This window comes from Lissotriton helveticus, chromosome 5_1 (assembly GCF_964261635.1).
Source record: "Lissotriton helveticus chromosome 5_1, aLisHel1.1, whole genome shotgun sequence".
NCBI lineage: Eukaryota > Metazoa > Chordata > Amphibia > Caudata > Salamandridae > Lissotriton > Lissotriton helveticus.
Window position 1 is genome coordinate 1571840519 of NC_136065.1, and position 23698 is coordinate 1571864216.

General features: G+C 43.4%; 1 protein-coding gene across 1 annotated transcript in view; it reads left to right on the forward strand.

Moving 5' to 3' along the window:
• LOC144755594 (chitotriosidase-1-like) overlaps window positions 1–23698 on the forward strand; it is a 106260-nt gene that overhangs the window by 37465 nt on the left and 45097 nt on the right. Inside the window, exons 3-7 of the mRNA XM_078644702.1 lie at window positions 2822–3026; window positions 3882–3938; window positions 6772–6937; window positions 11122–11246; window positions 13777–13900. Coding sequence (XP_078500828.1) covers window positions 2822–3026; window positions 3882–3938; window positions 6772–6937; window positions 11122–11246; window positions 13777–13900 — 677 coding nt within the window. The remainder of the gene's footprint in view (window positions 1–2821; window positions 3027–3881; window positions 3939–6771; window positions 6938–11121; window positions 11247–13776; window positions 13901–23698) is intronic.

The following is a 23698-nucleotide window of genomic DNA, read 5'->3' on the forward strand; positions in this document are numbered from 1 at the left end:
CCTGATGCCTCAATCTAATGGCCTCACCTCCCTGCCCTGACATCATGATGAGATGCTGCTCACATCTTGCGATGATCAGGCAGGGCCACCTATGTGTTCAGTGAGGGTGTTTATGCCTAATGCTTTTTATGGTATTTGGTAGCGTGTGCACCCTATGAGCCAGGCTTTGAGGCGCTACATGGGTTCTAACAATCGCTTGTTGCAAAGTGATATGTGATGTATGTAATTACAAACTGTCCAGTTGGCACAGGTGTTTAATGTGATTGTGGCCTAAAGTGCTTCACCCAGTACAGAGTGATAATTTGTCCAACTGGTATGTTCATAACAAGCACCTAGTGGTGCAGCGATTGACGTAATGTGGTCTAAATGTGTTTTACATGCTACTCAGTGATTTATGATCAAATGTGTTTTATGGATAATACAAAGGATATTTTTATATAACTTTGTGTGGAGTTTCTTTTGTGGTGTGCCTAGTGTGTCACCTCTGTGTGAGTGTGTTGTGCAAACGCTTTACACATTGCCTCTGAGATAAGCCAGACTGCTCGTGCCAAGCTACCAAGGGGCTGAGCAGGGGTTATCTTCGGTGTGTAACTCCCTTGCCCTGACTAGAATGGTGGTTTCTGCCTGGCTTAGGCGCATCCCCTAGCCAACCAGAAATCCAATTTTTAACATCAAGGCTTCCCAAATCATGGATCTACAACGCTGGATCTAGGCATCAAAATGGCGTGGCTTACTATAATATGTCTGGTTGCTCTGAGACAGTATACCTTCTTTGAGTGCATCAATTTGCCGTCAGAATACATGTTATGCTATCTAAATGATAATATATCTTGTTATGTTGATTTGTAAATATAATATTAACATACCAGGAGGATACCCTTGAGCTGATGGCGCTTAATGGAACTGGTGCTTCTTTGCAAATATTGTTTTCATTTTGGGAACACACAGAATGGAGTCTGCTCCATTCCCCTTCCAGCTCCCCAACATGATTCGCAAAGGAGACACCTTTCCCTTCCTGAATCAGTTACCTCCACGGTGCCAGTAACTTGTCAATGCTTTGTACCACAATTAAACTCATAAATTGTTAATACATATCATTGAGACTCGCTATTAGGAAAGTATGACCCTCTCACGTCCCTAATTGCGATTGGGAATGGATCAGTCATTCTATGAGCTGCAAAGCCTTTTCTGACTCGCAAAATGGTTTACTCCATTGCAAAGAAAAACTCTGTGTCTGCAAACCTTGCGATTTCGCGTATCATGTGGTTTGCAAATGTCCCCATAGACATATCAAAGTACTATGTATGCGCGCACACATGCTCGCACGCAAACAGAAACTATTCAAGCTCAAGGTGAGCCAAGGCTCATTTCGGCTGTTGTTCACATTAGCCTTGCATAGATGTGCTCAAATAAATACTACCCAATTAATTGCAAAGCACATTTTACAAACACTTGTGTACTTAAACGGTACAAATATCGATGTGCCACATTGAAAATGACATTCAGATATTTTTATAGTAAGGGCTATACCATCTTATTAAGTGCTCAAAGGCTTAACTACCATATTTCTGAAATAAGTTCTACTGAGCGCACAAGTACAGAATGTGCTTTCATGTCTACAGATGTTAATACTGACAGCTGATGAATGCAGCAAGACCAATTTAGTCAGAGTATGTGAAAACAAAGGAGCTAGTGTCACTATCACAGGCCAAACGGTGTACATGAGTCAGGCTCTAGGAATGCGAGGACATCAGCAGTAAGAATGAACAAGGAGAAGGCCTAAACACGAACCCCAAAGTTGGTTTATGAAAGATCAAGGTTGTGGAGCTCGCAGTTAGTATGTTCTAAAACTTTGTAAACATCGTTAGTCCACAAATGAAGCCCCAGAACCATTAGCCATTTGAATCATGACATCCTTTATGGAACTGAACGCAGTGTGTCCACCTTTAAAATAGTGAAGTAGCTCATTCCCGCAGTTAACATGTGACTTTTATGCACCCAAAAATCAGGGTTAATGACTGCCTCTTAAGAGGATTTTCTCCCACAGCACCCTTGGATGACTGGAAGTTAATTAGAGAAAAAGCTCTTCCATCATAGCACACATTCTGCAATTCCCACATTATTATCCTATATCAATTAGTTAAATGGCACACAAACTAAAATAATGGAATGCATCATTCCCCTAGACGAGACATCCCTAAAAATCAGTGTGAACATATCACAAAGCAGCAGCTTCAGGGTGGGCATGCAGACTCCTCAAAATGGGGGTGCCGTGGTGTAGGAATATATTCCAGATGAAGTTTAGGTTGTGGGAGTTATACAATCTAGTGCAAGGCTGTGCATCAATGGAAGAGCACTTTTCCGAAAGTGTCTATACAGGGAAATGGGACATCTGTCATAAGGGTAGCACTACCATGAGAAAAGATCATGGTCACCTGTAATTTTAAGGGGAACAATAACACTGTTTCTCCATACCGACCAACCAGTTATTCAAGTACCAATATGTCACTTCTTTTGTGGTGTGGGCTCTACCCAACTGACTGATCAGAATTGTATCTGCCTCTTTAAATGCGGTTAGTCCTGAGGGAACTAAACTCTGAGACCGGCTGGTTACAGTTCGATCACTGCAGCCTGTGCTTAACCCCCCCACCTATCTCACTTACAACCTGAGGTGTATTAGTACTGAAAGTATTGGGTATCTCATTACATTATTTTCTTTGTTGCTATCTCATCTTCTTGATTTGGGAACAATCTCAATACAGCTGTACTACTCCATATGTCTTCCTAGATTTCAGTGTCTACTTCATTTCTGTTTCCACAGGCTCAGCAACCAAACTCATTTGTTACTATACCAACTGGGCTCAGTACCGGCCTGGAGTGGCCAGTTTCACACCTCAAAACATTGACCCCAACCTGTGCACTCACCTCATCTACAGCTTTGCGGGCATCAGCAGCAGCCACAAGCTAAACACCTCTCAGTGGAATGATGAACAACTATTTGAAGATTTTAACAGGCTGAAGACCAAGTAAGGGGCAAAGGTCATGTATATGGCTAGGAATTCTGCACAGGTGCTGAAAACAAGTACAGCGATAGACAAAGTAGGCATATTACATGAGGTTTGGCACCCATCTTTGTTCAAGAGTGTCCCAGATCTATTTTTACTGCTTGTGTATTAAGGCATGAAATAAACAAGTTATGTACCACTCGGTGAAGCGTGCTCTCTACAGGCCCTGTGCCAGTCTTCCCTATGCCTGTGCTGCTTTTGTAGATTCCTAGTGTCTTTCCGAACTATGCTCCAGCTTTAATCCTCCAATGCTTCCATCCTGCTCTTGATCCTCTACAGCCTCCTCTTTGGTTTCCTTCTGGATCTCCCACTTTTTCTGGTTTCTCCAAAGGTCTTTTTAGTTTGCTTCTATTACATGTTTGGTCACTACATTCATGCACTGTGCCGCTATCACCAGCTTCTTCTTGTGCTAGCTTGGATATTGATTGTCAGGCCATTTCTGTGCCAACTGAGCACTTGCGCCATTTCCTTCATCACTTGGGCATTCCCTCCTTTATTTCATGCCTCTCACTCGGCCTTGTTCCTTCATATCTGTAGCATGAAACATTGCTCCACACTGCACAATTTCCTTCTGAAACAAGACTGGGAAATGCATTAACGGCCAATTAGCTTTTGGCCAAAGACTATTTTGAAGCTTTAAATCTAAGACTATAAGAAAAAAGTTATCGCCCCATCATTTTTCAATGCCCTCTTCTAGCGTCAGGGTCAGAGCCACCTTTCCCTCTGTCTGTCCTATGAGTAGTCACTATCCAGACGTCAACAGCGCCTTTACTCTCCAGTGGTGCCACCTTTAATCGCTTCTTCCTTGTGTTATAGAAATCCCGGACTGAAGACGCTCCTGTCTGTTGGCGGATGGCTGTTGGGAACAAAACCGTAAGCGGAATCCTAGGGTGGCATGAGGCAGAGGGCGGGTCAAGTAACATTAAATCCAGGAAGCCCTGGTGCTCTAGTGCTTGTTTAGCAATGGCACATGTGCAAGTTTTGGCTTCTACTCTTTCATGGAGCTCAGCTACTTCTTGATTAGGGCAACCTTCTTCAGCAAGCCAGGCTCCTGTTCCCTGTGGCTCCACATATCTGCTGAGTTGCCTTTATACTACAGGACAACTATACATCATTCAGAATGAAAACTATTTTATTAAAGATTTCTTGATTAACTCTCATTTCACCATAAAGAAATTATATCAATTACAAAGTACAGACTAACGAAATTAAATAATAAAAAACAACATTCCTTTTCTGTACTACTTTAAAAATAAATTTGGCACATGGATTCTACTACCTGCTCTTGAATTAATGAAGGTTTTGTTAATTCTAGATTTAAAAGAATTTACCTCCACACAACATACCTAAAGCCACTTTAAGATTCATGTTATTAAGATTTCACTACAGTGAATATTATAGTATCCATTACCAAAACAAGCCTCACGCGGCAGTAGGCTCTCCCTGAGAGCTAATACTATAATATTCACTGCACTCTAGAATCTCGCCCCATAATTCTTTGCTGGACCTTTGGTTGGTATTGCATTTTTGCCCATAACTTTGCTTGGGGTGATCCTATGAGGATAGGACCACCACCGAATCGTTCTGCATGATATGCTCTTTGTATTCAATGCATCTGCTTGGTCCTCCCCCGAGGTTAAGGGGGGGACCCCAAAATCATCATCTCTCTCATTGCCTGATATTTTTCAAAGCGCACTTTTGTGAATTTGTTATATGCTTTTTAGCATGTAAACGTAAAGTTGTTTTTATCAAAGGGTTGTGGGTGCAGTAGATAACTCCAAAGTATTTGCATGAATTTGTGTTTTTAATCTCCTCAAGTCACTTCTTGAAACTCCCCTCATCTCATCCCATTTAATAAAAGAGAAATCTCATATATCTTTAGTAAAACAACAAGTAACTCTATCTTTACATGCTAAAATGCTAATAGTCATCTCACATGAGTGAAAATGAAAATATAGCAAGCAGTGAGAGAGGTGATGATTTTGGGGTCCACCCTAACCTAGGGAGAGAACCAAGCAGATGCCTTGAACACAGAGCCCATCATGCTGAACGATTCAGTGGTAGTCCCATCCTCCTAGGACCACCACAAGCACAGTTATGGGCAAAATTACAATCCCAACCAAAGGCCCTGCAAAGCACTATGGGATGAGATTCTAGAGTACCGTGAATATTATAGTATCCAATATCAAAACATTCCTCAAGGGGCAGGCTCTTCCAGCTCAGCTGATAACTAATACTGTAATATTCACTGCACTCAAGAATCTCGCCCCATAATGCTTTGCTGGGCCCTTGGTTGGCATTGTATGTTTTGCCCATAACTTTGCTTGGGGTGGTCCTAGGCGGATGGGACCACCACCGAATTGTTCAGCATGTTATGCTCTTTGTGTTCAAGGCATCTGCTTGGTCCTCCCCCTAGGTTAGGGGGGACCCCAAAAATCATCACCTCTTTCATTGCCTGATATTTTTAAAGTTCACTTTTGTGAATTGGTTATATGCTTTTTAGCATGTAAAGGTAAAGTTGTTTTATGGGGTTGTGGGTGCAGTAGCTAACTCTGCTACATAGTTTTTGCATGAATTCTGAGTGGAGTTCATTGCCCACGGTTAACAATAACCGTGGTTTATATGACTGGGTCAACAACATTGAGGCTTGTGAGTGCTTTAGATAATGACTAACTATATAGGCCAACTTAAATAATAGTAATAATTCCCCATCTCCAGCTAAGGATCTACAAAAACAATGTGATTCTAACTGAATTAAAAAAATGTGTGCTAAGTGGAAAAAGCTTACAAATTGCCATGTCTCACCCTAGTGTACTTCACAACCAACATATGTTTGAAACAGACTCTGAAGGCACAAAATGTTTCAATGGTTATTTAGGTAATATCTTCCTTAGAAGCCCAGAAGGGCCACTGGTAGGCATAAGGTACGTTCCTTCTGTAAGGCTTTTTTATCATTTATAAGAGGAATTTCAATCAAGCATCCATGCAATTTTCCAAAGTTTATTATGGGTTTAATTATTTCTGTCGGTACCTATGCTTACCAATTTGGATTTCAAATTCGTATGTCTAAGTTAGGCTATAAAAACTTGCTGCTTATTTGGCTTTAATTACCTAAGACAGATTTCAGTTTCTTTTGCTAGTCCATGTTGCATTCAGTTGTAAATGAATACTTTTTCGTCATGTGCTTGATATGACAAATTTTTTTTAAAAGTAACCAAACCATTGTTTTGTAGTACCCTTTATTGTGACAGAGCTACCAACCACCTCTGAAGCTAATCTCAGAGGAGTAGTAACATTTCACGTCCAAGTATGAATCTAGTGGTTTTTTAGATGATTTTTTGCTACATGAGTTGCTCAATGGCCAAACAGGTTCAGTGGGTGGGAGATTGTGCTTAAGTTCAGCTCCCGCCAGCATAGGGTAAAGCCAGTAAGCAGTATTTCAAAACTGCTTGCTGAACCCATGCAGTGTCTGACACCTTCATATTATCCTAGCATTTCTAGCAAACAACACTTTTTGTTAATTTTATATCCCAGTGTGCACAAAGCAAACATTGGCTGATTTTACTACACATAACATGGAACCACTGGCCACTAATGTCCTGCAGGGCAGGCAATGGAAAATGAGTGCAACCCATTTTACAAAGTCTAGCACATTTTCTCAATTTCAATATTAAGGATATATGGTGTCCCATCCTTCCACCTCCAGATTCACGGATATGGTTTCGACTGACATCAATCGTAAGGCATTCGTTGACTCAGTACCCTTGTTCCTGCGGAATCATGACTTTGACGGACTGGAGTTAAATTGGCAGTTCCCAGGCTCTAGAGGGAGCCCTCCAGAGGACAAAACCCGTTTCACAGTACTCATTCAGGTATCTGAAATTCAATGAAGGCAACTTATGCAAGATCAGTTCTTCGGGTCTATAGAGCTTAAAAGCAACTGGACAATCATGTGGCAAGGGTATTCCGGTTGGTCTATTAGATAATTGTTTTTTTGGTAAAATGGTGCAGGAATCTGGCTCGCAAATTCCGATATTTTTTAAAAACATCAAAATTGCAGATTAAGTCCAGATATAAGACAGTACAAGACTTTTCCTCCAGATTGCAATCCTTTTTTAAACAAGGTGGTTCTTCTGGATTTCTCTATTTAAAGTTAGTAGAATGTAAACTCTTGGTCTCTAAATACAATTTAGTCAGCTGAAAAGATGGAAGGATTGTGGTCTGAAGGAATTGGGGCACTTTGTTATCAACAATAAAGTAATTTCCTGGCAAGAGGTCCAAAATAGATATGGTGGTCATAATAAACTCGGTTTTTTGGAGTATCTGCAGATCGTAAATGTTATCAATAGATATAATCTATCAGTAAACGGTGCTCCAACAAAGCAGGTTAGCGCACTGTACAGAGCCAAATTAAGGAGGGGTTGGAAACTGGTATTCGCAGTTGAGAAAATGTAACAAGCCCCCCTTGGTTGAAGAATTCTTGGTAAAAGTAACACGGGAAACTAACTGCTCTTTCTCTCACCAAGAGTGGCAGTCCATAGCTCAGTTAGGAAGTAAGGCATTAAGAGCAGCCAATGTTAAAATGATGGCTTTTCTATCTCAGTGGCTGGCATACTGCACCCCTAAAACTATTAGTAAAAGACATCCAGAAGTGGATAATAAATGTTTTCGATGTCAAGCAGAAGGGGCTTGGCTTCATACATTCGTCACATGCCCAAAACTGGAGGTATTTTGGGTTGAGATACTCTCTGCTATAAGCCAGGCAATTCAGAAGAGGCTCGATCCAGAGGCTGAGGTAGCACTATTTGGCATTTCTAGAGCAAGGACTGATTTGACAAAAGCAGAAGAGACCTTTACGGTGATTTGTTCCCTTGTTGTTCGGTCTCTAATTCTTCAGAATTGGAGGTCTGAAGATGTACCTTCCTATTTTAATTGGCTTAACAAGATGAAACAAACCTTGAAGTTTGAAGAAGCATATGCTAGGAGAGTAGGTGCAACCAGAAAATGTACTGCTGTCTGGAAGTTCTTTGAAAATTTCGAAAACTATGGTGAGAATATAAAATTTATAGATATTGCACTTTAGTACCGGGGTGCATTATAGCACATAGCACTTTTTCTGACACACATGAAATGTATTAAAAAAAAATTTTTTTTAAAAAGAGGCACAACAGCACTTTTACACTGCAGTATTTCTGCAGGTATAATTTTTGCACATTTGTGAATGGTTAAGCTTCTGTTTTAAGTAGTGGTCCAAAATAAAGGATACAGGCGAAATGTAGGTGGATTAGAAGTGTTACTATTCTTGCTTTTATGATGATTTTATCTAATTGTATAGGGTCACAAATAATTTCGGTGTGCTTATCTCTTGTCAATATAATAGTCCAGCACTTTAGAATATAAATTAGTTAGTTTACGTACAATTAATGTTAGTTACAGCCAGATTACTGTTGCCATTGTCTTTCAGTTAATTTCTTGGTATTTAATACATGTTGGTTCCATTTGAATATTGAATAAGATGTATTGATCGGAAAATGCCAGTTATAACTCCTGTTGAATATCGTGATTCCTATGTATTTTACACCCCTTTGCTCTGCTCAATAGGATTTTTGGGAAAAATAAGGCTCTCCGGTTGGTGCTTCCTGAAACCATAGAGGTCAGGTACTACTGCAATCTTAGTGAATTGTGTAGTACCTTGAGTTTCAGCAAGGTACCAATGTCCAACAGACAAGGCTTACAAGGTTGTTGAAGAGTAAAGTGTTAACTTCATGTAGCACGTCATGGTCAATGAATATACTGGTCTGGGTGATTCTTGCAACTTTGTGTAAAGAACTAAGAATGTATTTACTAAGGAACTGAACTTGAAACAAATAGAGTTTAAGTAGCATCATATTGTTCTTTAGTTTAAGTTCCACTATGAAGGATAGGAGTACTCTCAAATATCTCTCTGTTTTCTCAGTCTAAATGCACCAAAAGAATTTTGGTAACAACAGCGTTGATGCGGGAAGATACACATGTGTGCAGTTCAGGCATGAGCATTCACAAAGTAGTTTGACTTAGTTCAGTTGTATTCAAATTGCACAGACAGGCAAAAGGTAGGGGCCCCCACCCTCCAGCGCTTCAGTCCTGTGCGGGGGCAGACAATAAGACTTTCAGTACAGTGGGTACATCTGCAGCTACCAGGAACAGTCTGAGAGTCTCTGCCCTTTCTCAGGACTAGGTACACATGGAAAGCAGGGACCACATGAACAAGCACAGTCAGAAACTCTTTCCTCTCAAGCTAACTGCAGTGGAGTCAGATGTGCCATGTGTTACATAAAAGTGGGAGCACTCAATGAACCGTTAGGGCAACAAGTTTCTAGGGCAACTACCAGGGCTAGGCTGCATGCTTGTGAACACTAGGTTGGTTCAAACATTTTACGGCTTACCACACTTAGTGCGCCTATGGTGCATTCCTTGCCCCCTTGTGATCTACATGTTTTTAATTATGTTTGTCCACCTGTTCTCTCTTGGCAGCACGCGATAGAACTAGAGTCCAAAAGAGTGAAGTGGCAGCATTTGAGTGCAGCCCTGATGAAACTGCTTTAACGCAATACAGCAGTGAAACATGTCGGCACTGGCAGCAGGTTATGGTAGGCATGATTAGCTACCAGCCTTTTTATTAATTACAGCACACAATCACCGCCCTATGAATAAAATTGGTTACGGGTTTGGTGTGTGTGTTTTTATGCACTCTGTTAGTATTATTTGTGTGTGTGTTTGTCACTAGCAGATTATTCTGCAATTCACTATATGTCACTTTACATGTTGTTTGTTTTGGACACTACTTTCCTTTCTGCTTATTTTTCTTTGAGAAGCAAGTGACCACCGATGATGAGACAGGGGCCTGTCTGGAAATTGTATACCAGTTACCCCGTTGGTGGTGTTTCCGTGAGGGGTCATTTGCTTCTCTCACAATTTTTGCTCTATTAAGAGCGGTGTCAAATGTTGGGTGTGGACGAATGTGTGACCAATTATAGTCTGGTGCACTATTACTGGGTTTCTTGTGTGTTGCCCGGGAGAACAGGTTCTTAACTTTGGCGGAGGACAGTGCGGTTTTCTTCTTATAAAGTGGATAAGAGATTTGTGGGGAGTTAGAGTTTCTTGTACCCCCTTGTAGTCACTGATTCAGACGTTCGCCAGTGGATTGGGTCTTATTTTGTATTGTTGGTTCAAACAGACACCTGGTCAGAGGAGGGGGAGCTCAGCAATCCATGTCTGCAGAAGCAGTTCTCTCCAAGCTCTTCTTAAGTCGTCACTCATCCTTATCTGCCCTCAGACGTCTTACAACACTTAAGGAATTGCAAAGAGGTGAACAGTGGCTGCAGTTCTCTGATATTATCACACATTGCAAAGCTGAGTTCCTCTGAGCATAACATGGAGTAGATGGCCTGAAATTCTTGGCTTTGAATAAGGAAAGTTCTGAGCACCTGTAGCATGCAGGAAAATAGGAGGTAGCAGCTCATGTTATGGCTACTATTAAACCCATGGAACAACATGCGGTATCTAGGGCTAGGCACACACAGGTGTCCAGAAGATTGGAACAACCCACCCTTCACGTGTCCAAGCACAAGCTTGCATGTAGCTCTTACAGTCAAGGAGGAATAAATGGAGTCCAGTCACAACAAACTGCACAGATTTAAACAGGGAAAGCCAGTAGACAATATCTCCTGATTGGTACAATGGTGACTGTGCCTTTGAATTCTGCACCCACAAGGAATCGGCTCATTCTGCTGTGACCCAGCACCTTGTTGAAGGGCACAGGTCTTGGGATTAGGACACACACAAAAAGGGAGGATATTAAAACATGGGATCAAGCAAAAGTCTAGGAGATGGGCACCTACCTACATTTTAGTTCATGCTGTTATGTCGGAGTCCATATGACAGCATGTATCTACAGCTTTATTTGTATTTTATGTAATGGCTGGAGGTTCACATGTCGAGTGAACATGAGCTATAGAAGTGCGACGACATATTAGAAGTGCAATTACAAATGTTCTTTAAATCTGACTGATTTCAGGAATTGTCAAAAGAATTTCATGAAGAAGCTGTGCGGAGTGGGAGAGACCGGCTGCTGCTCAGCGCAGCTGTGGCTTCAGAGAGAGGAACCGTCATCTCAGGTTATGAGATCAGTGCTATCTCCAGGTGAGCTCCATCAGCATGGCCAAGATTTGGTTTGACAAAGCAGAAAGGCCTTACACCTTCAAAATCAAGGTTGAGTTTATTCTGAGCTGAGTATATTCTGCCCAAATCGAATAACGGGTGGTGTGAGTTGGGGAAAGGGTGTCAGATAAAGAGTGAGAAAAAGATTTGGATTTAGGTCATTCACCCATCCAGTGACATTGTAGCATGAAAATGTCCTTCAGCTGCAGTGCACAAATGACCAAATAGCCAATATAACCCACTATTTTAGAGTCTTCCCAGTATCCATGCCCGGATCTTGAGACTAATCAGTGCCAGGAAGATGGAAACCCATGTGTGGTTCTCCCAACTCTTGGCATTTTGGGGAGTTTGTTGCAATTCTCAAGCCATTTAGACACAGTAAATGTGTGAAACTGTGACCATAAAACAGAATTAAAATGCATGAGTGCTCTACTCTATGTTACACCATATGTGAATTCAAAGGGAAACGCAGAACAGTTTTCATCCAACTATTGCACCTCATTTCAAGCAAGCTGGTAAGGATTCAAAAAGAAAGACACATTCAGTAACCTGACAATTAGATGTTTGAAGCCTACCAGCCATGTCCAGGAAAAAACGGGATCTGATGGTCAGAATTTGTTTGAAAATTGCAGAATTTTTTGCCAGGGAGTCTTGCAGAAACACTTCTTCTGCTTGCCATCCTCAAAATGCAGTTAAAGTTAAAAAGGTATACTGCAAAGTGGCTGGCAGTGAGTATAGTTAACATTGGACACGCTATTTCTGGCATAATTTCCAGAATTGTAGGTATGATTCATGGTCTACGTAGTGCTCGGCCAAAGGGTGGCAATTCAATTAATTTCAATACTACTCCTAATCTTCTTCCAATACTCAAATTTCTCATCAGATATCATGATTTTAGTGACCTTTTTTTCAAACTTTTCTGTTAAGAACTTATGAGACGCAACGTTGTGCACCTCTGTAATAATGTATCCTGCCTGGACTTACCTGCATGCACTACTGCTGAAGAGAGGCTTCTCCCTACCTTAAAGATTAGCTGTCTCTCATAGAAGTTAAAGCCCATTTAAATATACACTGCTGGAATATTGGTTTAGAAAAAGGAGATCCTAGAACAGCGAAGTCAAGCCATCCATTGCCAGCCTTTCTTTCAAAGATCAGATGCTGCAGGCCATGCTCTGTACCAGTCTCCTCCATTAGTGGATATTGCTTCAACTGAAGGAATGTGTCTTCAGATGAAAAGCAGAAGCGCTCAACTGATTATCTCACTTGAAACCGTGCAGCTCTCAACCCTGTGTCTCACTAACCTGATAATGGTCTGCCCTAATCCTGTACCTTTCTGTGGGTCAGTACTGATATCCAGCCACTGGCTCGATGGCTCACTTAAGTTAAACTCTCATCCCTTAACACCTTGATATGCCCCTTCCTGAACTTTGTTCTTACGCAAACTCTCTTTACTTGATATTCCTCCATTGATTTCTCTAGATCCTAGGCAATAACTTTTGTACTGTGTTCTGCCTCTCATTAAATCAATTTCTAACTCTGTTTCTGTATGTACTTCTTAGGATGATTTGCTTTGCTTGTACTTTTCTCTACAGCCTTTGCCTTCTTTACCATCCTTGCAATAATGAATCCTAGCTGTCCTTTTTGCTGGTTTGAACATTGCTCTGATGATCCCTTTGAGAAAGTCTAATCTAAAAGTTATAAAACCCGATAAATAATTAAAGTAAGGCTCTGTAATAATGTGGTGTTTATTTGTTCATTTATTCGAGGAGTTTTTTATTGCGCTAGCCTGACCCGAGGGTATTGGAGCACTTCACAGCAGTTTTTGAGCAGGATTCATACAATAAAGTCACATTCTACATATATGTTCGGAAAGTCCGCGTGTGCTGAGCCGCATTGAGGTAGTACGTGAGTCCTGAGATAACCTCATACAATGCACGTTATCTTGGGATGGATACAGTAAAGCCGTATTATACATATAGGTTTGTATATGTAAAATACAGCGTAATGGTGTTACGGCCGGAGCTGTCGGCTGTGGAACGAGGCCAGAGTATCGGCGTTGGCTCAACATCCTGTGATTCTGGGCATATCAATTATTCTCCCCATGCCTAAAAAGCAAAGAAAATTAACGTGTCATTGTGTAATCTAACTGGTGCTCAAGTAAAGCGCCCCATAAATACTGCTTAGGAGTGACACCATCATGTATACATCAATGCTGTGGACCCAAAGCATTACAGTGAGCAGTGACAAAGAGAAAGTCTACAGTAAGGCAAACAAACAGATGAATGTAATGCAGGTATGCGTAACCCTCGACACATTACATTGAACAGGGTGAAGTGCAGATATTTTAGTTGATCCTGACCGTCGTATGTTATCTTGCTGGCACTCAAGTGATTCAAACAGCCAATCACATAACAGCAGTATCACATATCTATTCTTAATTTGTGGATGTGTTTTTACCATGTGTTTCAGTGGATGCAAGAATATCAGACATCCCTCTTTTATATCTCAACAGAGACTTAGACTTCATCAATGTCCAGACCTTTGACTTCCATGGTTATTGGCAAAACAGGACTGGCCATGTCAGTCCTCTGTACAGGGATCGGCAAAGAACAGCATCCTTGCCACACAGCAGTGTGGTGAGTATCGGAATTTTGTATATGGTTACTTAATGTGAAGGAGCCAAGAATGAGGGCGCCAATCTAGAGCAAATGTGTTAACCTCTCATTTTGAGGAAAATGAGGAATTATTCTGATAATTATTAAGGGCAATAGATACTGACAGGTCTGTATTGATTTCAGCCAACTAGCTGTGGGTGGCCATTTTCTTTAGTGCATCATGCTTTGTATATAAAACTATGGCCTCGGTTGTCACCATAGCTCCACTCTGCCTATCCTTGGAAAGCTTTGTCCACCAGGCTAGCAAGGACAACCACCATGACATTGCAATTACTTAAGTCGCTAGAAGTCTCCCGACAAATCAACTAGAATCTTAGTACTTGTGTCATAGAGTTAAAAAAAAAAGGTGTCAGTTCTCCATTCTGGTGAAAAATCTGCATTTCTTTCAGTCTTTTTTCTGCACGTGCAAGAATCCCACTTGGAATATTATTGCACTAGGATCATCTCCACCATATATTCTTATTCTGAATCAATCAACACTATAACAGGAGACTTGTTGGAATGGTGTATAGAAGATCAGAAGACCATCAATGTTAATGCAAACAGAGGGATGGAGGTATGCTGCTTCTTCCAGGTCGCCATCCTTGTGTTTGCCGACAATCACTTGGGCCTGCAAATAGTGACCTGCCTAATTAATATTCATTAGGCATGTTGTCCTGCGACCCTTTGCGAATGGAAACATTGCAATGAGATCTATTAGTATTTAGGTCACATTGTATAATTAAAGATGAGTCACAAAAAGTTGGTGTCCAATTTGCTATCACTTTTTACAACCGGTCTGTTTGTAGATACACGCCAGCACAATTGCCATGGCTTAAGGTAAATCAAAACAACCATTCCATTGCAATCACTTGGCAATAGTGCTCACATTGTTAGACAAGCATGAACGCATGTGTGGAACATCCTTAACACTGCATTCCTAGAACGACATAATTCCCTTAAAAACCTAGATAATACTTCACGTGTGAAAATCAAAGTACTTTAGTCATGCTATGTTCTTACTGAGGCATTTTAACACTGCATCTAATCACCGGAAAGTGTGTTAGCTCTCAGATGTAAGGAACGTTTTAACACATAATTAGCTCCCAGTCTGTTTTACTTAAAGTAGGTGAAAGCAGTAACTCTACCGGAAACATGAACCATACCAGAACCCGGCATTGTGCCTAAATCACTTATAACTCAAGTGGTGCACTTTGTGTAGCAATAATTCTAAATATTCCTAGAGTGAATGACCTCAAGCTAGTATATAAGTGTACACACACAGAAGATCCGAAATAGTCATACATAACCTCTCCATTTGAGCCATTCGTGCATATTGTACCATACTAGGATCACTTCACACATTGTAAAAATTGCCCTGCTACTTAAAGCACAACTTTGAAAAATGCACATGATGGTGTAAGCACCTGTTTACTGCTGATTAATGCTCAAATATACAAGCAAATGTCTGGGCACCTAATGTACAATCTGACAGGACCACACACGTGGACAGGCTGACATCACAATGTGAGGGCGAGAGATAAACTGGAGAAGACCCATGTTCTGTACCCTTCCACTCATACACCTGCTAAGCAACTGCCCTACCTCTCTGCTAAAGACGTACCTGTCATTAACCTGAACTCTGTTCTACAAACCCTGTCAGGCTGCTGCTCGAGGGCAGTCTAATCACTAGACAGATAAACAGACATGCCAGTGTGGGGCCTTCTCAAGCACAAAGCCTTATGAGCTTCAGCAAAATGAAATCTGGGAATATGGTTTGCTTTAACAGGCTTGTTAGACCTGGCATCATTGGCTTGGGTTTCCCCTGTATTTTTGCCTTGCCTCCTGTGTGTTCCAGGCAGGTCGCTGCCCACGGCACACATCACCACCTGTGTGTCCGTTTCCCTGAGCCCGCTGCTGCCGCTTCTGCTGGAAGTTCGAGGCCCTCCTCCACTCGCAGGCTACCACCTGTGCCTCACCCTGGTGGCCAGTGGTAGGCAGTAGGTACTGTGCGCTCGCTCCGCCCCTTTTCTCCCTGTCTGCCTTGCTGCGATTGTGCATTCTGCTCTTGTATTGTAATTGGTTTTATTCCTCCTTATTCCTTTTTTGTACTGTTATTGTGCCCTTTTTGCCTTCTGTATCCTCCGCTCGTTCTAACCTCCCGTTGTTCCCACCGCTGCGTTCCCTGCGGCCCCGCTCGCCTATTCGTCACGCTCCCACCTCCCAGCTGCTCCTCCCTCCCACCTCCCCTTCTTATGGCGGCTGCACCACTGGCACGCCGAAGGCACACCTAAGGCAAGCCCACCTGTGCCCGTCTTCATTTGGACCGCGGCCAGCACCAGAACCCATGGCCCCCACTAACGCCCCAAAGCCGCTACTACACCGGCATCCTCCACGCACTCAACACCGGCGGATCACAAACGTGCACCCGGGCCACCCCGAAGAGGACCCATGGACCCTTCTCCTGCCGGAACTGTAGCTACACCAGCCCCTAAACCACCAACATGCCCACCAGGGTAGGTCGCAACAGACTCCGATGCCTTCTACTCAACACCCGCTCCACCCGCAAACACGCCATCGAACTCAGGGACCTACAGGACTCCACCTCCCCAGACCTCGCCTTCCTGACGGAGACCTGGATGAACCCCTCCTCAGCACCCGACATTGCCATAGCCATCCCTGATGGTTACAAGATCACCCGTAGGGACCGCACCAACGGACCAGGAGGAGGGATCACCATCATCCACAGAAACACCCTCAGAATCTTGACCAGCACCGACGACACGCTTATCACCACCGAACACCTGCACTTCCAGATCCACACCAACCCCAACACCACCCTAAGAGGAACCCTCATCTACAGACCCCCCCCCAGGCCCCAGTTCAGCGACTCCATCACCGACTTCGATAGTATGCACGCCCTTGCGTCCACAGACTACATCCTCCACGGAGACCTGAACTTCCACCTCGAGAACACCAACGACAGCAACTCCACCACCCTGCTTGACAACCACGACAACCTCGGACTCAAACAGCTCGTTACGACTCCCACCCACTCGGCCGGACACACGCTCGACCCCATCTTCGAACTCCACTGGACTGGCCAACGCTGTGTCCACTTCACCTTCAAGAAGCCAACCACGCACCTTAGCACACAACGGGCCCCCCATCGCAGCTGGAGCAAAGTCACCGAAAGACCAGCTAGTCACCACTAACCCTGGGCGTAGTGGAGCATACGTAGTTTGTACTAATTCGCACATAGCACAGTAAAAAAACTGTGCTTAATCGCGTAGCGTAGCAGCTATATCAACACCATCCTCAGATGCTTTGATAAATCCATTTTACATGCTAAAAAGCATATAACCAATTCACAAAAGTGAACTTTTTGAATGAAAATATTAGGTAATGAGAGAGGTGATGATTTTGGGGTCCCCTCTAACCTAGGAGGAGGACCAAGCAGATGCCTTGAACACAAAGAGCATAAACAAAAAGCACATCTTGTTGTACTTCGGTGGTTGTCCCATTCACTTAGGACCACCCCAAGCACAGTTATTGGCAAAAACACAATCCCAACCAAATTCTCTGCAAAGCAAAATGACCCGAGATTAGCAGTGGACAGTGAATATTATAGTATCCAATATCAAAATAATTCTACAAAGAGCTGCAGTTCAACTAGTTGTTACTAGATGTCCGTCACGAGTCAAAAGCAAAAGCATTGAAAACCCTTTCATGAAGCTTTCTCATAAAAATCCAACAATAAGGGCAATTAGGGAATGGCAATGGATCTTTATGACAGACCAAGGCGTCCAGAAATGCCCTAACAATTAAAATGTAATTGGGTCAGCAAATAAATACATTAAAGAACACACATTGGCTCTAGTCTAACAAAAGGATATCTTCACACCTATCACCAAAAACCAATAAGACAAAAGGGACAATATGATGGACAGTACACCCAAGCAATGGCTAACCCTAAAAGCACACGAAAAGATTTAAAAGGGGTGACCAAAATCACACCCCTCTCCGTACGTCCTATTGTACTTTGTTTTAAAATTAGTGACATAAGGGCTTATTTGCAAGCCCCTTACGTCACAAGTACGTCACTTTTTCCCGATATTAAAAGTGACGTACTGGCTGGGCAAGTGGCTTGTAAATAAGACCCATGATGTTTTCCATAGAAGTAAATGTGTCTATATTGTCCATCAGTTCCTCTCTGCTATTACATTCCTTCAGTAGTTGTTTTCGCTTCATCACCAGCATAAGGAAGATAGCCGCCCATACCAGCTTAGTTAGTTATGCGCACTAAACTGTTGTTATCTTTAGAAGATTCAACAAGTCATGATTACATTTTCAAAAAGTAAGTAGATATGTAATCGATCCACCAAGTGCTCCATCAGGAACATTGATTCTGACGTTTATTCTGCTTAACAGTGGTACCTTGGAAACTCTCTGGGGGAGGATTCCTGTACATTGAACTGTACTACTCCAGCCAGGGCAGTTGTACTGGACCTAGATAACTATGGGGTAACTGAGCAATCGTTGTAATATGTACTGCCTGTTGCTCATGGAACCTCGGGAAATGAATACTACTGCAAGCTCACTCTTGGCCTCCTTACAAAGTCTCGGTACTAGGGCTGCTATTTCAGACCCCTACATTTACCAGCCAGTCCAGTAACACCAGGGTCCTGTGAAACCTCACCATTATAAGTTAGACCCTGACTTCCATTAAAAAATGAGAGATAACCGGGAATGAGACTTACTAGATCTGACTTCCCGTGGTTATTCCCCCTTCATGGATGCTTTTTTACCTGGACATTTCTGCTGCTTTTAGGTGTGGAAAATGTGCAGACCTGCAGTTTCACCATTACTTGTAATCATGATGGGCCTGGTAACTCCTGCTATGAGGGCCTTGGGGGATTACGAGTAATGTAGGAACTGATTCTCAAGCAGTAGTGAAAATGAGTGCTTATGTTTTATTCCTAGAGGTTGGAGTAGGGGACATGCTCAAATTGTTAACACTTGAATGGGGCTCGATAAACTGGAATGTCAAGGCAGTGTCAACAATATTTTATGTATTTATTTTCTTTGGAAATGTATGGCTTTTATTCACTTACAAAAGTTCAATAGCGTAGTAAACAGAGGCTACATAACAGGGAACCATATAATATGGTCATTATGTAAAATGGAGGGGTTCTGGTGACATCAGAAACCTCAATCCCAAATACCAAGTTATTTGTAAATGTGACAGGAACCCAAAGACGACAATTTAAGACCGTATTGCACTTGTTAGCCAACAGTATTATTATATTACCAGTTTATTTTAACGTAATTAGCTTGAAAAAGTTTTTTTTTCAAACTGCAACTAAAAATGGAGACTGACTAGAATGTTCCGTTTTTTTACCTTTTATGATTACATTTCTGATAAAATAGAGGACAATGGTGGAAGTCAGGGTATTTAGGAGAATATTGGCAGGAATATCTTTTGCATAATTATGGACTTACCAAATATGATAAAGTGCATATTTCAGGAAAAATCGCATTTCAAGCTAAAAATGAAAATAACACTTTTTGTAGAATGTTTTTGGAGCTGTCTTTGGGATGTTAAATTAATATTTCATAGAAACTGTTTTATTATTAAGATTTGTAGAAGGCACTATCACCCGGGTGGGTATTCTGATGCTGAGCCTGTGTGAGTTTAGTCAAACCTCTGGCTAGTGGGACTATTCAAAAGGCCAGGTCTTCATCTTCCTGCTGATTTCAAGAAGTGAGGAGGAGGCTCTTAAGTGTAGCAGCAGGTTGTTCCATGCTTTAGGAAAGATGTAGGAGAAGGCTCGACCAACAGATCTGGTTTTCCGTATGGTGGGATGTGTGCCAGTAGAAGTCCAGATGAGTGGAGGTGTCTGGGAGGTTTGCAAACACAGATTTGCTTGTTGTGGTATGCTGGGCTATTGATAGGGTGTGCCTTGAAAGTGTGGGTGAGGAGTTTTAATTCTGCTAGTTTGAGTATGGGAAGCCCGTGGAGCTCCTTCAGGTGTGGTGTGATTCGAGTGTGACGCGGGAGGTTGACAGTAATACTGGCCATTGAGTTCTAAATGGTCTGCAGCCTTTGGTGAGCTTTTTAATTGATTCAGGCATAGAGGATGTTCCCATAATCTAGCATGCTTGTGACCAGGGCGTGCATGACGATTTTCTAGGTGCTGATTGGAAGCCACTTGAAAATCTTCCTTACCATCTTCACGATACAGAAGCATTAGTTGGCGAGGCATTGATTTGGGAGGTCATATTGAATTTGCGGTTGATAACAATCCCAAGATTCTTGGCATTGGTGGGGGGCTTGGGGTGTTGGTCCTAGATCTGGTGGTCACCAGATGGAGTCCCATGGTGAAGTGCCCTTCCTGGATATCACAATTTTGGTCTTGTTGGTGTTTAGGTTCAGACAGTTGGTATTCATCCAGTGGGTGATATCAGTCATGCAGGCATTGAACTTGATCAGGGCACTTAGTGTCTTGTCTGTGAGGGACAAATTGAGCAGTAAGTAGTTGGTGTAAGAGAGGATATTGATGTCATGAGCAGGGCTGGTTTAGGGTGATGTGACAAGTGGCACTGCAACTGGCGCCAAGAGGGGGGCGCCAAAAAAACCCTACACCATAAACACTTTTGTCCGTCTTTTATTTCCACAATGTTAGCCCTTGAGGAAAACAGTGTTCACACCATTGCGGATGATGAAGCCTTAATGCCAGCCTGTGCACCGCACTATTGTGCCTTTATATAATCACAGAATACCTACTCAATTGAGTCGTCTGGGAGGTGTTATGTTGGAGAAAGTGGTTTAGTACATCTCCACTTCATGGGTGTTTGATATGCAACCCCTCCAGATCAGAGCCCTGATTGTCATGACCTGTGACATAGGGACCCAAGTGATAAATAAAGGAACTCTGAAGCGTGACCTTAGTATGAAACCAACTATTGTGGGTGAGGCGTATTTCTTCTATACTACTGCGACACCAGAATTATTGCCCGTCTGTGCAGTGCAACATGCAACACGCACCAACTGGCGATGAAGTTGGGATGTAACCAGCCTCATACTTCGTCAGCTTTCCTGAGTCGGAAGTTGCCCATGCAGGAGGTCTGCCACGGCACGTCTCTTGGCCCGGTCTCGGCTGTAGGTTTCCATGATGAAGGCAACATGGCACCAAAGGGCTGAAGGTCTCCTGCTTCTGGGACCTGCTGCTGTGTCGCACGCACTCAATACAGTGCGTAGTGCTGCTGCTCTTCGGCTGGTGAACAGATGCAAATTCAACCACTGTTGTTTTCGATGGGCTGCGCCCTGCGCGTCCCCGCTGGCTTGTTTACCCCACCCATCCTGGAGGTCAGCCTGCTGCTCCCGGCTGTTTCACCTCATCCTGCCTGCCTGACTGCAGGGGCCCTATACAGTCCTAGTCCAGCCTCCAGTTGCAAATAAGGGAAGGGTCTGAAGTTTTCCCTGCATGGTGGAACTGGTTGACTTTCTCCTCCCTGCTCAGAGGCCGTTTTCTGTGGCATGTTCTTCCTTTTCACTCCAAAGGTGTTCCCCCGCAGCCCCCAGCTTTGTGAAATCTGCGTATATCTGTTAATACACACACAGGAACGCCTGGCTGCACATGTGAGACCTCCTGGTTGACACCTTGGGCTAGTTTTCTTTGCGCACTGTGAGTTAGAAAAGACAATACCTCCAATAACCCTTCATCTAGCAATGGGAATAAGTGAATAGAGCTATTCATTCTCACACTCCAGTCTGCCTCTACTTGTATGACCACCATGACAGCTATACCCCCAGTGGAGCCGTTTCTGATCGATGCCTCCCCCCATCTGCGCAGGCAGCTAAATGGAAGGATTGGGTGGAGCGTCTAGAGACCTATTTTGCGGACATCGATCTAGACAATGACAGACGCCGTCCTATGCTTCTGCACCTGGCAGGGCCAGCCATATACAAATTGGGAAAATCAGTTGCAGAAGGCGGTCCCCCTTGCAGGTATGGCACACAAAAGCGGGCCCTAACAGCCTATTTCGAACCCCTGGCAAATCCTGACTATGAACGCTTTCTGTTGCGTAAGGCCAGGCAATTGCCTGCGGAATCAGTGGACACTTTCTACGCCAGCCTGAGAGAGCTAGCAAGCACCTGTACCCTGCCTGGTGAAAATGACGAGATTAGAGTTCGGTTCATTCAGGGTTGTCCCTCGTCACAACTGAAGGAGAGCATTCTCCAAGTCCCGGAAATGTCGGACATGTTGACCATGGGTAGATCAAAAGAGCTATCCAAAGTACGAGCTGCACACAAGGAGGCTGCACTACAGCAACAGGTCAAGACAGAACCAGTCAATGCTATTATTGTGAAAACCCTGGACAAAAAGAAGACATGCGATAAGACTAAGTCCGGACCAAAAATGTGCTACAGATGTGGAGGTTCTTACCCTCACCAGGGACCATGCCCCGCACAGGGTAAGCAATTCTTGGCATGTACCAATCTGAACCACTTCACAGAAGATTGTCATGTCTCAACACCTTCAAGACGTCAGAGGCCCAAGCCAGCCAATACCCTTGTTGCATCAGACATTTCAATACAAAAAGGAGACATGGATGTTATGTTATGAGGTTTTATATAGCGCACAGTTGCCCCAGCAAAGAGGCCTCCCAGCGCAGAAGCAGAAAACTACAGAACAATAGACAACAGAAGCAGCCTACAGTGGAGGAAAGAGGTGCATTTTGATAGCCTTACGGAATGCCAGGTAGTTTTTCATGCTGCAAATGGCAATGGGGAGCACATTCCAAAGTTTGGCTGCCAGTACACAGAAGGAGCGTCCACCAGCACGAGCCCATCTCGCCCAGATGCTGGCCCATGGACCTGAGTTGGCAGGAGGAAGTGTAAAGTGTAAGCAGATTGGCCATTTAAAATTTTGAAAGACATGCAAAGGATCTTGAACTCTATGTGTTTAGCCACAGGCAACCAATGTAGCCGACGGATAGCACTGGAAGTAGGGCATGTCCTGGTCAGACCCAATAGGGTTCTAGCTGCAGCATTGAGGACCTTTTGCAGTCTTGTAATTTCCACCTTGTTGGCTACCAAATAGAGGGAAATGGCATAATCCAGTCTAGACAGAATGGAACTAGACAGAATGGAAGCCAGGACAACCACCTGCCTCATAGACAGGCCGAAAAACCCTAGCACAGGTTTGAGCCCCCGTAAAATGCCAAAGCATGTTCCTGCTACTTTCTTTGTTTGTGTCTAAAAGCTAAGGGCGGAGTCTACCCACACACCCAGATTTTTGACCACCTGTTTGGGGACAGGTGCACAGCCCAGCTTGGCAGGCCACCAGTGCTCACTCCACAGCTCGGTGTCTCTCCCGACCAGCAGTACCTCGGACTTGTTGGCATTGAGCTGAAGACACTTGGCAGCCATCCACTCAGAGATGATCTCCAGATCCCTTTGAAACTTGCATGTATACTGCCCAGAGTTATCAGAGAGTGCCACTACCAACTGTGTGTTGTCCGCATAAGACACTGCTGTGAGCCCTCTGCTTTTTGCCACTACTGCCAACGGTTGAACGTATAGATTGAACAATGTTGGGCTCAAAGCTGAGCCCTGCTGTACTCCATATTTTATGGTATGGATCTTGGAAGCAAAAGGGGGAACTGCAACCTGGAAGGCCCTGTCCGCCAAAAAGGAGACAAACCACTCCAGGGCAGAGTCCACAATGCCCACCTCCTTCAATCTCTGCAACAGGATATGGTGGGAGACGGTGT